General features: G+C 40.9%; 2 protein-coding genes across 2 annotated transcripts in view; both read left to right on the top strand.

The window, feature by feature from the left end:
• Positions 1 to 3,016, top strand: part of ubr3 (ubiquitin protein ligase E3 component n-recognin 3) — a 279,977-nt gene extending 276,961 nt beyond the window's left edge. The window contains 1 exon segment of the mRNA XM_051930608.1: positions 421 to 3,016. Coding sequence (XP_051786568.1) covers positions 421 to 538 — 118 coding nt within the window. The 3' untranslated portion in view covers positions 539 to 3,016.
• LOC127528918 (uncharacterized) overlaps positions 1 to 16,351 on the top strand; it is a 469,030-nt gene that overhangs the window by 287,945 nt on the left and 164,734 nt on the right. The gene's annotated exons all lie outside the window — the stretch shown is intronic.

Below are 16,351 nucleotides of genomic sequence, written 5' to 3'. Positions count from 1 at the left end.
GAAGAAGGCAGATGCATCCAGAGCTCAGTATTGGGCTAACGCTGACGCACACATTCAAAGTGCCATCAAAGATTTTTGTACTGCACTTTTATTGAGTTTTACTTTAGAGAAAAAATCAATCTGATATATATTGAGTTAATTACTAGCAAAGTAGAGTAATTAGAAATGGTAAGAGGCCTAATGAGAATGTGTGCAGGGTGTATTTGTTAAAGTATCAGAAAACAAATGACTAACCTTTTATTGCTGCAATTAAAATGGAACTGTAAGATCATTTCTTACCACTTTCACTTTCCTCTTTTAAATGCAATTTTTGTTTCTGTCTATTAAATTTCTTTCAAGTGAATTATTCATATTTAAGTACCAGAAATCTTATCAATCAAATGCTATATAAAAAAATAAACCCTTTGTTTTGTTTTGTAGGCGTGGAAAACCACTGTATTTATGTAAAGAAAGATACAAGGTCTTGGAGCAGCAGTGGGTGTCCCATACTTTCGACCACATCAGCAAGAGATGGGGGCCTCATTATAATGGCTTATAACACTTCTCATCCCAGAGGGAATGTTTCTGTAAGAAAATGGAATAAACTTATCTGGATTTTTCTTGTAGTCTTCAAAATCACTTTAAATTGATAAGTGAACGAAAAACGAAGGGGTGCTGTTTCCACACCATGAGCACTGTTGAGTAGTACAGGTTTGGTAGGCATCGCAGTTCATTTGGATATTTCAAGATGGAAACACTGGATGGCTGTAGTCCACTTTACCATAACGGATTATTCCATTTTAAATTAATGATGGTTCTAAAAATGAATTCTAAAAACAAAAACAAAAAAAACCCACAATTAAGACAAATGCTGTTATTTTGTTTTATGCACCAGATCTGTAATACCTACCCTTTGTTATCTCTATTTATTGCAAACATTTACTTTTTAATAGAAATTTTTGAGCTGCACTCTTTAAAATAAATACTTTAGGTGGTTGCAAATCGGGTATCTGGAAAAACAGATTTACCAGTGTAGTTTTATATTTTGATCAGAAATTTGCATCTTAGAAGTTCAGGTCAGCAGCTTGATCATGTTTCACAGCTAGTAGATTTTAATTTTGAGGACAGTACTTCAAAATAGGTGGACACTTGGCTCCTTTGAGCTCCGCTATCATGCACACAAAGATTAGACTGTAATAAACACCGTAATCCTCTTATTGCTTTCCTGGCCTGAATCGCTATGTTTCATTGTTCTCTCTCTCTCTCTGTTTTTCTTTGTCCTTTATTCATAAATGATCACTTTCTTATAGAATATGAGAAAACGTTAGTCGTTGGTTTTAAGGAGACTTACTTTAAGGTTTGTGCTCAGGGGAGGTGGCTGAATTACAGTAAAGCACAGATGTCTCCTTACAGCTTTAGCTATATACTTCGCAGGTTTGGAGGCTCTCTAAGAAAAAAATCCTTTCTTTATAGTCACTTGACAGGTAGTCAGTCAAGTAAAATAAAATGCTGACATATTAATAATACAAGAAATTTTAACTAGGCAAAAAGGTATTTGCCACAATAATTTGGTAGTTTACTGGAGATAATAGCGTATAGATTTTCCTGTATTTACCAGATTTTGAAAAACACCAAACATGGCAGGTCCTAATTACTGCCATGCATGCCTGCTTTCTATTACCGAGCAGAGAGGTGTGTGATTCAGGGGGGATGTGATTGGATTTGTGCAGACTGTCCTGTAAATGAAACTCTTGTTTCAGGTCTTCTCTGTCATCCTGGAGGACTGCCTGTTTTGTATGTGTGTGTGGCATAATCACTACTCTTTCTGCATGATTTCCTAAACACAAAAAACAATCTTAAGACATGGATCTGTATGGAGCAATTAATCTGCGTTTCAGAATACACAGGGAGGAGCAGCAGTAAAGAAATCTATTTTTTTTTGTGCAAGTGCACTGAGGCCTTTTTGCAAAATTGTTTTTTACTTTTGTGTATTAAATGTGAAGCAAACCTACTGTTAGGTCTCCATTGTGGAGTCGAGAGTATACTGAAGTCTCTGTGTGTTGTCACCATTTCATCATATAAGTGTTCTTGAAAGTGCAAAAAAAAATTTTCAAAAGTGCTTTTTTGAATTTTCATATTGACCTAATCTTCCATATCCAACTCTGGAAATGATCCATTGTCAAGCACTGGGGAGCCTTTGGTGGCACTTGGAGATATTTTCTGCATATTGGCAGATGAGCTTGGTCATGGTGTTGGAAAGGCACAACGCGTCAATGTGGGCACGAGAATGCCCTTGTGTCAAAGAAGCAGAGCAGGACTGTGTTACACCCTGCATTGGGAATGTGTGATAGCACAGAAACATATATGCATGAAAGAAAGTGCAAACCAGTCATACGGGCAACAGATGCGAAAGGAAAGGAACATTAAGACAATAGCAATTAATTTTTTTTCTGAATCAGGGCTTTTCACAGGGTCATCTGAATGTGCTGAACTCTTAAAAATCATGCAGAAACCAATTATGTGCTTTATTTAAAACAGATTAAAAGAGCCAGTTCATTCTTTTGAGCTAAAAGATAAAGAGAGATCTGAGCGTTAAGTTAAAGAGATATGACTAAAGGCATTGGGGCCTGGGGGAGTGCGGGTGGGGGAAAGTAAACTTATTTATTTATATTTTTTTTTTTTTGTGTTTTAATTTCGTTGGTCAGAAAGAGTTGCATTGGGCAAGGACATGCTGAGAATGAAAAAAACTTGAATTCATGCACGCTGCTGGTCTGTAAACTTTTTATCTCATTGATTTTGTAAACCCCGTTTTGTACATGAACACTGACACCCAAAAAAAAAAAAAAAAGAACCGGGAGTGATGTGTGTATAATGTAATTGAAAGCTGAGTGTTTTATTGTAATACTGTATGAATGAACAAAATAAATACAGTACATTACTGTAGGTGCTGAATCAGACTTTCTGATTGTTATCAGAAAGTGCGTTTTGGACATAACAATTGTAAAATATGTTAATAAAATACAAAGAGACATCACAATGAATGTGCGTGTTCCTTTGTTTTTGTCATCTCACTGTTTGGCATTTTCAAAATTAAACAGATCTTAGTGACGTGTTATTGGAATACGCTGGTGTAGATTTCGTAAAGTGGGATATAAAAAATGTATTCTTTTGCCATATTAAATATACCATCCAGCCATTTAACCTGTCAGTCCCCGGTGGGTAGCTTTCATTGAGATGAGCACAATACGTCAGTCCAAGAGGCCGAAAGACCGTTAACCATGGACTGGTCAACAAAGGAGGAAACTGAGTGTTGGAAAAGAAAACTGCAGGACTGCCGCAGGTAAATGTTCTTAATGCATGTATGGAATGTGAAAAGCATTCACCCAGTAAAAGAAATTATATGTATTTTAATATATTTTTATACAGTATTTTTGTACATAAACAGTGTATTCCATAATGCTTGGGACAAAAACATTTTTTTTGATTTTCCCCTCTGCACCACAGTTTAACATTACAAATCAAACAATTCAGACGTTGTGATTAAAGTGCACATTGCAGACTTTCATTTAATGGGATTTGTGCACTTTTCGGTCACACAGTGTAGAAATGGCAGCCCTTTTCTACGTGATTCCCCCCCATTTCAGGGAACCATAATGATTAGGATAATTGGTGTCACAGGTGTTTGTGAGTCCTCAGGTGGCTTTCATGGCTTCATAAAATACATTAGCTTGCTTCTACCCTTTGGAGTCTGTAGTTGCCATTGTTCAGCACGAGGACAACAGCTGTGTAAAAGTCAAAGATGCCATTATGAGGATGACAAGACTAAAACCATTTGAGACCTCAGTAAAGCCTTAGGATGACCGAAGTCAACTGTCTGGAATATCATGAGGAAGAAAGAACACACTGGTGAGCTCAGTAATCACAAAGAGACTGGTAGGCCAAGGAAGACCTCCACTGCTGATGACCGAAGAATCCTCATTATGGTAAAGAAAAAGCCCCCAACGCCTGTCTGACAGATCATACACAGTCTTCAGGGAGGGGAAAAGTGTGTGTCAGAACGACAATCAGCAGAAGACTTCATGAACAGAAATACAGAGGACACAATGCCAGGTGCAAACCACTAGTTGGCCACAAAAATAGGATGGCCAGATTTCTGTTTGAGAAATAGGACTTTAAAGAGCCTGCTGAATTCTGGGGAAAGATCTTGTGGACAAACAAGAAAAAGATGAACCTGATCAGAGTGATGGCGAGAGCAAAGTGTTGAGACGACAAGGAACTGCCCGAGATCCAAAGCAGACCACCTCATCTGTTAAACATGGTGGTGGGGGTGTTATGGCTTGGGCATGTATGGCTGCCACAGGTCCTGGCACACACTTCTCTTCATTGATGATGGAACTGCCAACAGGAGTGGCACAATGAATTCTGAGGTGCAGAGAAACATCTGATCTGCTCAAGGTCAGTAAATGTCTCCAAACTTATTGGATGGAGGTTCATCCTGCAACAAGATAATGAGCCAAACATACAGCTAAGGCAACAAATGGAATTTGTCAAAGCTAAAAGATGGAAATTTCTTGAATGGCCAAGCCAGTTACCTGATTTATATCTAACTGAGCAGGTGTTACATATGCTAAAGAGAAAACCTAAGGGGACCGGCCCCCCCAAACAAGCAGGAGCTGAAGATGGCAGCACCTATGAATCGCAGACTTCAAGCAGTTATTGCATGCAAGGGATACACGACAACGAACTAAATATGACCACTTTAATAGACCTGCCATCATTGTGTCCCAAACATTATAGCTCCCTGAGATGGGGGGACCATGTAGAAAAAGCATTGTCATTTCTACATGGTGTGATTGAAATGTCTGCAAATCTGCTTCAATGAAAGTCTGCAATGTGCACTTTATTCATGTCTGATATTGTTTGATTTGTAATTTTAAACTGGAGTGGAGGGGGAAATCATAGAATAAAATGTGTCTTTGTCCCAGACAGTATGGAGGGCACTGTATAACTCATACAGCTATTATGGAACAAAAGGACCACTGCCAGCCTCCCCTAAAACATGGCAAAGGTTTGACCATATAAGCTGTTTACATTGAGCTTCTTACTTTTTTTTTTTTTTTTTTTATACAGCCTGTAAGATGACAAGCTACTCTTTAGGTATTGTTTCCTATATACAATATGTCTATGTAGGTTTAGGAAATGTCTTAATTGTTTCTAGTCTATTTTGTGTTTTATTATTTCTAATTATTTTAGACTACCTTGTAGAGATCTGTTTTGACTTTGACATTAAAGGGTCTTTTTGTTTTGATTGGTGTCAAAAAAGCCAAATTAAATCCACTGTGATTTCACGTTGTATGACAATAATGCTTCATATAGACACTGTAAATTTTTGTCTTTGCTGAATGCATCACTTCTTGTTGTGTTTGCAGTTCATACAGACCTGAGTGCTGGTCCAAATAAATGGGCAAAGTTCAGTGGTCTAAACGTTCTCTGCTTTTCTTAGAGGGAAATTTCAACTGGGAGCCAACAATGGAGTGGCTTGCTTAGCTAAACTTCACCTGGTGCTCAGTTTGCAAGATGAAAATGAGTTTTGTCCAAAACATTTTGTGCAGGATTAGTAAAATGTGTTGTCCATTGGTGGGGTGATTACCACTGCTGCCTGATGGATTCTGCATCCTGGGTTTGAATCGTGGGACCAGCTGGTTGTCTTCTCATGTCTTTGTGGCTTTCCCTGCCACATCCCATAGACGTGTGTGTGTGCGTGTGCGTGTGTGTGTTGCCGATTCTAAATTGTGATACAGTAAGTGTCCTACCTGGGGCTGATTCCTGCCTTGTAGTTGGTTCTGCTGGGATTGGTTATAGTCCCCACAACCTTGAATTAAATTGAATTGAATTAGGTGGATTTTAAAATGTTACAATATACAGTGCATCCAGAAAGTATTCACAGTGCATCACTTTTTCCACATTTTGTTATGTTACAGCCTTATTCCAAAATGGATTAAATTCATTTTTTTCCTCAGAATTCTGCACACAACACCCCATAATGACAACATGAATAAAGTTTACTTGAGGTTTTTGCAAATTTATTAAAAATAAAAAAACTGAGAAATCCCATGTACATAAGTATTCACAGCCTTTGCTCAATACTTTGTCGATGCACCTTTGGCAGCAATTACAGCCTCAAGTCTTGTTGAATATGATGCCACAAGCTTGGCACACCTATCCTTGGCCAGTTTTGCCCATTCCTCTTTGCAGCACCTCTCAAGCTCCATCAGGTTGGATGGGAAGCGTCGGTGCACAGCCATTTTAAGATCTCTCCAGAGATGTTCAATGGGATTCAAGTCTGGGATCTGGCTGGGCCACTCAAGGACATTCACAGAGTTGTCCTGAAGCCACTCCTTTGATATCTTGGCTGTGTGCTTAGGGTCGTTGTCCTGCTGAAAGATGAACCGTCACCCCAGTCTGAGGTCAGGAGCGCTCTGGAGCAGGTTTTCATACAGGATGTCTCTGTACATTGCTGCAGTCATCTTTCCCTTTATCCTGACAAGTCTCCCAGTTCCTGCCGCTGAAAAACATCCCCACAGCATGATGCTGCCACCACCATGCTTCACTGTAGGGATGGTGCAAGGTTTCCTCCAAACGTGACGCCTGGCATTCACACCAAAGAGTTCAATCTTTGTCTCATCAGACCAGAGAATTTTCTTTCTCATGGTCAGAGAGTCCTTCAGGTGCCTTTTGGCAAACTCCAGGCAGGCTGCCATGTGCCTTTTACTAAGGAGTGGCTTCCGTCTGGCCACTCTATCATACAGGCCTGATTGGTGGATTGCTGCAGAGATAGTTGTCCTTCTGGAAGGTTCTCCTCTCTCCACAGAGGACCTCTGGAGCTCTGACAGAGTGACCATTGGGTTCTTGGTCACCTCCCTGACTAAGGCTCTTCTCCGCCGATCGCTCAGTTTAGATGGCCGGCCAGCTCTTGGAAGAGTCCTGGTGGTTTTGAACTTCTTCCACTTACAGATGATGGAGGCCACTGTGCTCATTGGGACCTTCAAAGCAGCAGAAATTTTTCTGTAACCTTCCCCAGATATGTGCCTCAAGACAATCCTGTCTCAGAGGTCTACAGACAATACCTTTGACTTCATGCTTGGTTTGTGCTCTGACATGAACTGTCAACTGTGGGACCTTATATAGACAGGTGTGTGCCTTTCCAAATCATGTCCAGTCAACTGAATTTACCACAGGTGGACTCCAATTAAGCTGCAGAAACATCTCAAGGAGGATCAGGGGAAACAGGATGCACCTGAGCTCAATTTTGAGCTTCATGGTAAAGACTGTGAATACTTATGTACATGTGCTTTCTCAATTTTTTTATTTTTAATAAATTTGCAAAAACCTCAAGTAAACTTTTTTCACGTTGTCATTATGGGTGTTGTGTGTAGAATTCTGAGGAAAAAAATGAATTTAATCAATTTTGGAATAAGGCTGTAACATAACAAAATGTGGAAAAAGTGATGCGCTGTGAATACTTTCCGGATGAACTGTAAGTATAGACACAAAATACTGGGGCACTTAAGCATACAAAATGCAACCCCCACCCAAAAAAATTATATATAATCAATGACATTAGAAACCATCAGATATTGTTTTGATTTGTTTCATTTGATCTATCTGGGGTCTGGGGGCCTCGTGAAACCTTTCTGTCCACAGCAAGTTCTTCTTTTGCACCTCCTGGTGACTTTCCAGTATTTTTTGGCCATTCAAAAGATCAAATGGTCTCCTACAGTAGGCACCTATAGAGCAAAACCACCTGAATCACCTCAGCTGGCTGCTTGAAATCTGCAGGACTGTCAAGCCTCAGTTCTTCCCAATGAATTGGCAGTGTGTGGCCATTTCTACCTCAGATCTCCTTGTTTCTGCCAGGGCCCATAGGAGAGGACAGAAGTGCAAACAGAGATATAAATCGAGGTACTCTTCTAACTTCATACCCAGCATTTGGTACAATGCAAGGAGCAGTCTGATAGTACCCTCCACCCTTACTTGTGTAGACTATAAACAGCAAAAACAGGCGCAGTGAAGCCTGTCAGCAGTCTGGCACTGTGGCAGTGACTTATGTGTGTACCACCAGCAAGGTGGAGTGGACCAGAGCATCAGATGGAATACTCTTTGGGTAGCCTCTGAAAAGCCAACTTATCTTAGGGGGTAGAAGTGGCATTAAAGAGACATTGGGGTCATACCGGGGTCATGTTCTTCAAGTGCTGGTCTCTTTCTACCTTAATCACTTTAATTTTTTATATATATTTATTTTCCATCATTTTTTAAATGCTCAATAGCTTCACCAAAATGATGGAAAATCATGTAAGAAATTTGACGGAAACCCCTGAACTTGTAATGAGGAGATAATTGTATTTTAATTTGACAGTTCGGTTCACTGAACTCAGCTGGTAGGTTTACAAGTGGCCTGCAGCATCTTTTTGTAGTCAGAGCTTTTTTTGTCTAAGTGGCTGGCGGTGGTGGTTCTTCAAAAATGCAGCTAATGTCCAGGAGGCTGACATACAGTAGACACAAGTGAGCATCATCCATGACAAAAGAGAGACTGTGTGCACTGCCTCTAAACTCAGTGAATGGGCTGCATCTCTCAAATCATTTCAACATAGTTAAGAAAGCCACTTCTGATCAGGGTGGCATGGTGGTGCAGCTCACAGCTCCATTACCCGGGGATTGTCTGGTGTCTCATGTCTACTGGGTGTTTTGCCTACGCCTCCAGAGATGAGCAGTTGAACTGCAGTCATGGCCAAAAGTTTTGAGAATGACACAAGTATTGGTTTTCACAAAGTTTGCTGCTTCAGTGTTTTTAGATCTTTGTGTCAGATGTTTCTATGGTATACTGAAGTAGAATGACAAGCATTTCATAAGTTTCAAAGGCTATTATTGACAATTACATTTAGTTTATGCAAAGAGTCAATATTTGCAGTGTTCTTTCTTTTTCAAGACCTCTACAGTTCGCCCTGGCAGGCTGTCGTTCAACTTCTGAGCCAAATCCTGACTGATGGCAGCTCATTCTTGCAGAATCAAGGCTTGGAGTTTGTCAGAATTTGGGGGTTTTTGTTTCTCCACCCGCCTCTTGATGATTGACCACAAGTTCTCAATGGGATTAAGATCTGGGGAGTTTCCTGGCCATGGACCCAAAATGTTGATGTTTTGTTCCCCGAGCTGCTTAGTTATCACTTTTGCCTTATGCCCCAGTGCTCCAACATGCTGGAAAAGGCATTGTGGGTCAACGGACTGTTTTTCACCTGCATTATTATCATTCTTTAATATTATTTATTGTATCAGTATGCTGCTGCTGGAGAATGTGAATTTCCCATTGGGATTAATAAAGTATCTATCTATCTATCTATCTATCTATCTATCTATCTATCTATCTATCTATCTATCTATCTATCTATCTATCTATCTATCTATCTATCTATCTATCTATCTATCTATCTATCTATCTATCAGACTGTTCTTGGATGATTGGGAGAAGTTGATCTCGGAGGATGTTTTGCTGCCATTCTTTATTCATGGCTCAGCATTGGCAGCAGGCAGGTGTGAGTGAGGCGAAGACTTTTGTAGGATGGCCTGGTGGGTGTCAAGAAGGGCGGCAAAGAAGCCAAGAAAAACATCAGTGACAGACTGATATACTGGGATTGGACTGCTGAGATCAAGTCATTGTCTCTGTGGAACTCTGAAAAATGGGCTTTAAGCACCACTGACATCTACAAATACATTTCAGTTTTCAGAAAATTGCAGTTTTTACAATTGAGGCATTACATTTAAATACACCTTGGCTAAAAACTTCCAACTCCAAATATCCCAACTTCACACACTTTTATATATTATGTCAATTAGGGTATCCACTTCATTTCCATAAGAGTTTTTCTCCAAAATAATGATCTGGAGCAGGGGTCTCCAACCTTTTTTCCCCAAGAGCTACTTTTAGAAAATGAAAATGGCCGGGAGCTCCTCATGTTTTCTAACGTTTATTCTCATCGCTTATTTCAACCCAAACAAACTGAATAAGCTCGTTTTGCCTGAACATTTACAAAATGTTGGTGTCCACAACTCACATTTTGCATTAAAATATCACAAAAAAATATGTAGTTCACCTACAAGTGCATTTTATATGTCTGTATGCATTTTCTAGTGTATCTCACACTATTGAATTAAAACATGAATGCTGTCAAAACAAAGCAATGCAATTCCAAATACACAGATCTGACTTATTCATTTGTCATTATGTCACATGGCAGTGTGTCACTTTATTCACAGGTCCAGTCGCATGTGTGATGTGTTTTTTAGGTCGTCAGATGACTGGCACTGAGGTGTCTGGTAGAGTGGAGCCACTGAGGTTCACTCTGATGGAGTCATTTAAATGTTCGTTTGTCAGTCGTGTTCTGATCTTTGATTTCATGTCAGACTCACAGAGGTATGGAGACCCAAACAAAGCTGACATTTTCAGAGCTGCTTGGTGAAGATTCTTACAGTTATCGGGCTCTACTAAGCTCCAGAAATGCTGAGAATGTTGTTGGGACTTTAAATGCACATATTTTGAAGGTTTCGTAATATATAACATATAGAATCCAATGTTTCTCTGTCTGTATGTCTGTCCACTTTTCACGAGAGAACTACTTAACGGATTCAGATCAGGTTTTTTTCTATAATTTGCTTGAACATTTTGGTTGATTTTTCTCTCATTATGTTATGTATCATGGTTCGTTTGCGGTACCGATTTATTTGTGCAAATCCAAGAAAAAGGCAGCAGGCCGAGGGGAGAGGCGTGGTCCTTAACTCTGCTTAGCTAGTGAACTAGAGAACAATTGAATTTAACTTTGCTTGATATTTAAAATAAAGTGTTAGGTCTTGATGAGTTTGAGTCCGGATATTCTCTTAAGTGTATGCCACATTGAAAAGATAGATTGCAATTCAGATTGTGGATCGTGATATGATTTTTTGGAAAGATCGCCCACCGTTAATTTGACTAATCAAGTTTTTGTAGGATTCATTAACCCTTTGGCGAGCTACTTGGAAATGGGTTGCGAGTTACCGGTAGCTCGCAAGCAACGTGTTGGAGACCCCTGATCTAGAGGCTCCTTTATTTTAACTTTTAATCACTATTTAATTATCCGTGGGTCGAAGGTGTACATACACTGTTGCCTTTAAATTGCTTGACCTAAAGTAAACTCTTCTAGTAGGATAACCTTTCACAAGTTTCTGACAAATTTTCTGGCCCATTCCTCCTACTAGAACTTGTGTAAGGGAATCAAGATGGTGGGCCACCTAACTCCGACGCACTGCTTCAGTTCATTCCACAGATTTTCCATGGGATTCACGTCAGGGCTTTGTCATTTCTGTCACAGTGTGGTCTGCAAGCCATTGTATTACCCCTTCAGAAGTATACTTGGGGTCATCATCCTGTTGGAAGACCCATTTATGACCAAGCTTGTCTTGGCTTGTTGCTTCAGAATTTTCCTTCTACAGTTGAAGTCAGACGTTTCCATACACAGGGTGAATTCTTTCAAACTCACTTTATGACGCCTAAAACAGATTTTATACTGGAAAATTATACATGTGGCATATTGTTTAAGGTGTCTACTTTGTGCAGGGCAAAGGTCATTTTTTACAACAATATTCACTTTTTATTGACCACATTACAATTCCAGTGGGTCACAAGTTTCCACACTCTGTTGATATTAGCAGCACTGCCTTTAAATTGTTTAAAACTTGAGCCAAACTTTTCAGGTAGCCTTCCACAAACTTCTTACAATACATTGCTAAATTTTGGCCCATTTTCCCCAGACAGAACTGGTGTAACTGGGACAGGTTTTTAGATCAACTGTACATGATGCTAGCTTTTTTTTTTTTTTTTATGAAGTGCACCAGTCCCTTTCCCATCAAAATTCACCCATGATGTGATGCTGCCACCCCGTGCTTCACAGCTGGCATGGTGTTCTTTGGATTCAGAGCCTCACGCTTCAGCCTCCATCCTTATTTCTTATCATTACGGGCCAAACTTTTGTTTCCTTTGACCAGAGAACAGTCCTGAAAATGCTGTGTCTTTGTCCTGGTAAGAAACTGCAACTTTTACCATCTCATGACCCAGCGTTACCTCTTTAAGTGTATTGATGACTGTGTGTGATGCCCCCCCACCCGATGAATTCTGTGAAAATGTACAAGCATTGAAAAGGCCCCCTTGGTGAAATGAATGAGAAGAAGAAGAGGGAAGGATGGAAGAAGAGCTCCCCCTTCAATTGAGGGTGAATGTAGTAGGGGGGTCCCCCTTGGTGTATTGAGTGCGAATGTAAGAGCGAGTCTGCCTTGTTGAATTAAGCACAAGAAGAGGAGGGAAGGGCAGGAGGCGAAAACCCCGGTCAATTGAATGCAAAAATAATAGCAGGTTTGTCCTGTTTGTGAAACGTCTGTTGATACAAAAAGAGAGAAAACCTCACGCAGCACATTTAGGCAACCCACCGTGACCCACTCACACCCCAATGTTGGCAGCCCATGACCAGTGCTTGAGAAACACTACCTCAGAACACTGAGAAGTGGGGTAGTGTGGTGAGCATGGACTTTTGTTCCTTTTCCTTTCTTTTTTTTTTTTTTTTTTTTTTATAAAAAGTCTTTTGTTCTTTAGATCAGCCTGGGAAAAGGCCTGGCAGTTTTGTCTTTTTTTTTGGGGGGGGGGGGGGTCCTCTTAGAAACTGGGCAGCATCACAGTAAGGAGATCAGGATTCATGTTCCAAAGTCCAAAGACATGCAGGTCAGGTGAACTGGCAACGCTGAATTGACCATAGTTTTTGTGTGTGTGTGTGTGTGTGTGTGTGTGGGTACACGTATGTGTGATGGACTGGCACCCTGACCAGGGTTTGTTCTTGCCTTGTGGCCCCTGCTAGCTGGGACAAGCTCTAGCGCCCCCCCCCCCCCACCCCCCCCCCCCCCCCCCCCCTCCCCTCAATGACCCTCATCTGGACTAAGTGGCTTAGAAAATGACATGACTTAGAGGGGACTCCAAGGACTTTCTAGGAGTCTGGACAAAAAAAGGGAAAAGGCCACTGTGTGTTTGTATTTTCCTTCATTTTTATTCAAACACATAAGGACTGAGATTTTGATGGACTGTAGATCTGTGTGATTTTTTTTTTTTTTTTGCACTTCAGGTTTTAATATTTGTGATAACTTCTGATATCACCTTGTTTTTAATATTGAACAGTCCATTACTGTACCATCTTGTCCATAACTCTCATTCACCCTGGTTTATCCCCAGTGCAACTACTAGATGTGCCCCTGCTTCAACCACTGTGAGGTATGTGGGGGGCACGCGGCATCACATTTCTTTGTTTCTTTATTTAGCAGCCACACAATAATGAGATACAAAAAGAGCCAACACATGACCAGCTAACCTGTGTCTATCATGCAATCCATCCGATTGTTTTCTGCTGCTCATCCAGGTCTGGGCCACAGGGGGCAGCAGTGATGCACAGACGTCCCTTTTCCCTGCCAACTCCTCTGGGGGGATACAAGGTGTCCCCAGGCCAACCATGAGATACAATCTGCCCAGCGTGTCTCTCTTCTGTCTCCATCATACAATATCTGAAAATAAAGAAAGATGAAAGTCTCAGTAATGTTGATGTGCTCAGGTCACAAAATGTTATGATGGTACTCTTAGAAAAAAGAACATCAACAGTTCTGGAAACGTCTGCTGTGGCAGAATTAAAGGACAAACAAGCAATTCCGTCCCCAAATGTATTAGCGAGGCTTCTCTCCTAAGACCCATTCCATACAGAGTGCGCGTCGCCCCGTTGGTTGTAGTGAACGTGGACAGATAGCTTTACTGACCAAGAAGGTCGAGGCTGAGAATCCGTATACTTAGTATGAGGACATGACAACCATTAACAACTTGATGGTAAAAGGACAATAATTTCCTAAAACCTAAAATACAATTTGGTGGAGGCTAAAGCAAAGACTAAAGCAATTCTAATAACAAAAAGGGAGTGAGGGACATACCAATATGTATTATTGTACTGTATCAAACAGTCTAATAACAATATTAACACAGGCTGCTGTAGCAGCACACAAGCCATGGAAATAAATTAACAACAAGAATCGGCTTCTATTTATGAAACTTGTTGGGATGAAATTGTTTGGAGTTTGAGGACCTGACTCAGGTGGTCTTCTGTTGGCTCACTTCACATCTCATTTTAGTTTGGCTACCATTTAAGGAAAAAAGAAGCAATTCAGATATCTGGGTCTTAAGGCAATTAAAACGAAGGGAAAAGAAGTCAGTTCACAGCAGAAAGTGGTCATTAATTAAGAAAAGAGGCAGGAAGGAAACCCTGCAGCCACAGTGTCCCCCCAGGACCGGAGTTGGACACCCCTGGCCTGACCCACATGTGTTTGGTGGGTCAAAAAGAAAAATGGAGTCAATAGAAGAACACACATGGAGAGGGGCACTCATAAGAGTCCTCTGCTCCTTTTTACCCATACAGGTGTGCCAGTGGTGGACGGTGCCAGGTGAACCCACCTCCACTTGGCACCCAATCCAGACTCTTATTGTGGGCAACTCCTAACTGGTGGGGCTGCCCACCTCCATCTGAATGGCTGACTCCCTCAGTGTGCTTAGGTAGCATTTGGAGACTCCCTTGGATCGTAAAGTTGTTGTTTAATTGATGATGGCTTTGGCATGAGGCTCTTAATAGCTAAGATAAGAGTAACTGGACTTGTGCTGCTGTGTTTGGTTCACTTGTGGCGCTCAATTTTGGAACCTCGTCTTGTAAGTGTTTGTTTGAAAACTGTCACCAGGCTGATGTTGACCACTTTAGTAATCTGCCGAGTGAATTCATATAAATGGTGGTCGGGTGCAACAGTAACAGACTCGAAAACGGAGAATTTCTGGGACACTAACCGGGTCGTCCCCTTTATTCATTCAAGGAGGAAAAAAAAAATTTGAAGAAAAGTAACGTAAAGAGCGTGTCTTGACATTTTTCCCTTAGTGGGTGTTTGATACATGCTAGGTAAAATGTATTATTATTAAGTGTGCAAAATCCTTAGGCTGCTTTCATTTATAAACCATGAGCACCTAACACATCTACTATATAAAGAAATGTTCAGGCCTGTGTGTGTGTGTGTGTGAGTGAGTGCCTCCTGTCCCTCAGAGCAATCTGATTGGTCAGTTTAGTAGGTGGCGTGCGGGGCATCCATATCTGGGGGTGAGGGTTTGTTCATCCAATCCAAAGAGGGTTGCTTTACAGGACAGCCCTGTTTCAAAAATAATTTGATTTTAATATGAACAAATTTAAATTATTATAGCTCATTCTCAGTAAAGCACTATGACTAGAAGGGCTTGCACCGGCCTGATTGGGCCCCGCACAGTGAAAAGAGGCCTTCCCTTGAAAACATTATGAAAACACGGTTTACTTCACATGGGGCAGGAAACGACCTTAAAAAGGAAATCAGCACAACTCGAGAGATGCTCCGCTCTCCACCTTTCTCTCTCCACTCACTCGCTCTCTCTCTCTCTCCATCTCTCTCTCTCTCTCTCTCCCTCAGTCCCGTATGCGCAGTGAACGTGTTAAGGGTCATTTGTCCAACTTTGGTGCAGTGAAGTGTTTCTCTGAGACTGAGTTTACCTCACTTATTTCATCTCTCGTGTTCTTTTTCTAGCTAGTCCAGTAAGGTAAGTCAGAGAAATATGTAGTCCGTGTGTCAGTGAGGGGCTGAAAGGGCTAGTTTGGTAATAATTTAACAGTAAATTATCGTATTTATTTCCAGACTATGACTTGTCGAAAGAGAGGGAAAGTTCTATTCAATAATATTCGACTGTACTCCTTCCTGACATTAGTCATCAGAAGCAAATGTCAGTCGTTTTTAGATTTTTGCATGGACAGTGGGACCCCGCACAATTGTTTTCGGAGAGGAGATCTAATTTGAGGAAGCAAATTTAAATGAATATTTAATGTGCATAAAGTGTTTATTTCTTATTTAATATGCCTTTGTTTATCATATTCATATGCCTTCTTTATCATTCACTTTGACAGCACCTCTCCTTTGGGATCAAGCAATCAAGGAGTTTGCCCCGGGGATCTTCTAGCCTCTGCACGCCACGGAGTTTAGTGTTGGAGTGTTGGTGGTATAAATGAAAGAGGAACTGTGGATGTGGAACACATGAGGGGGTGTAAAGACTTAGGAGGCACGCTGAGAGTCGCCTTCAAAGATGGAAAGTATAAAACCAGACAGGAAACTCACCTGGGTAAGGGAGATGATCAGTCAAGAGAGATTCAGACACACACAAGGATACCAAGGAAAGGCGATGAAGGTACACGCAGGGCAACTGACGACAAAT

This window comes from Erpetoichthys calabaricus, chromosome 8, assembly GCF_900747795.2.
Source record: "Erpetoichthys calabaricus chromosome 8, fErpCal1.3, whole genome shotgun sequence".
Classification (NCBI taxonomy): Eukaryota; Metazoa; Chordata; class Cladistia; order Polypteriformes; family Polypteridae; genus Erpetoichthys; species Erpetoichthys calabaricus.
Note: the sequence above shows the minus strand (reverse complement) of the source record. Positions and strands in the feature narration are given on the sequence as shown.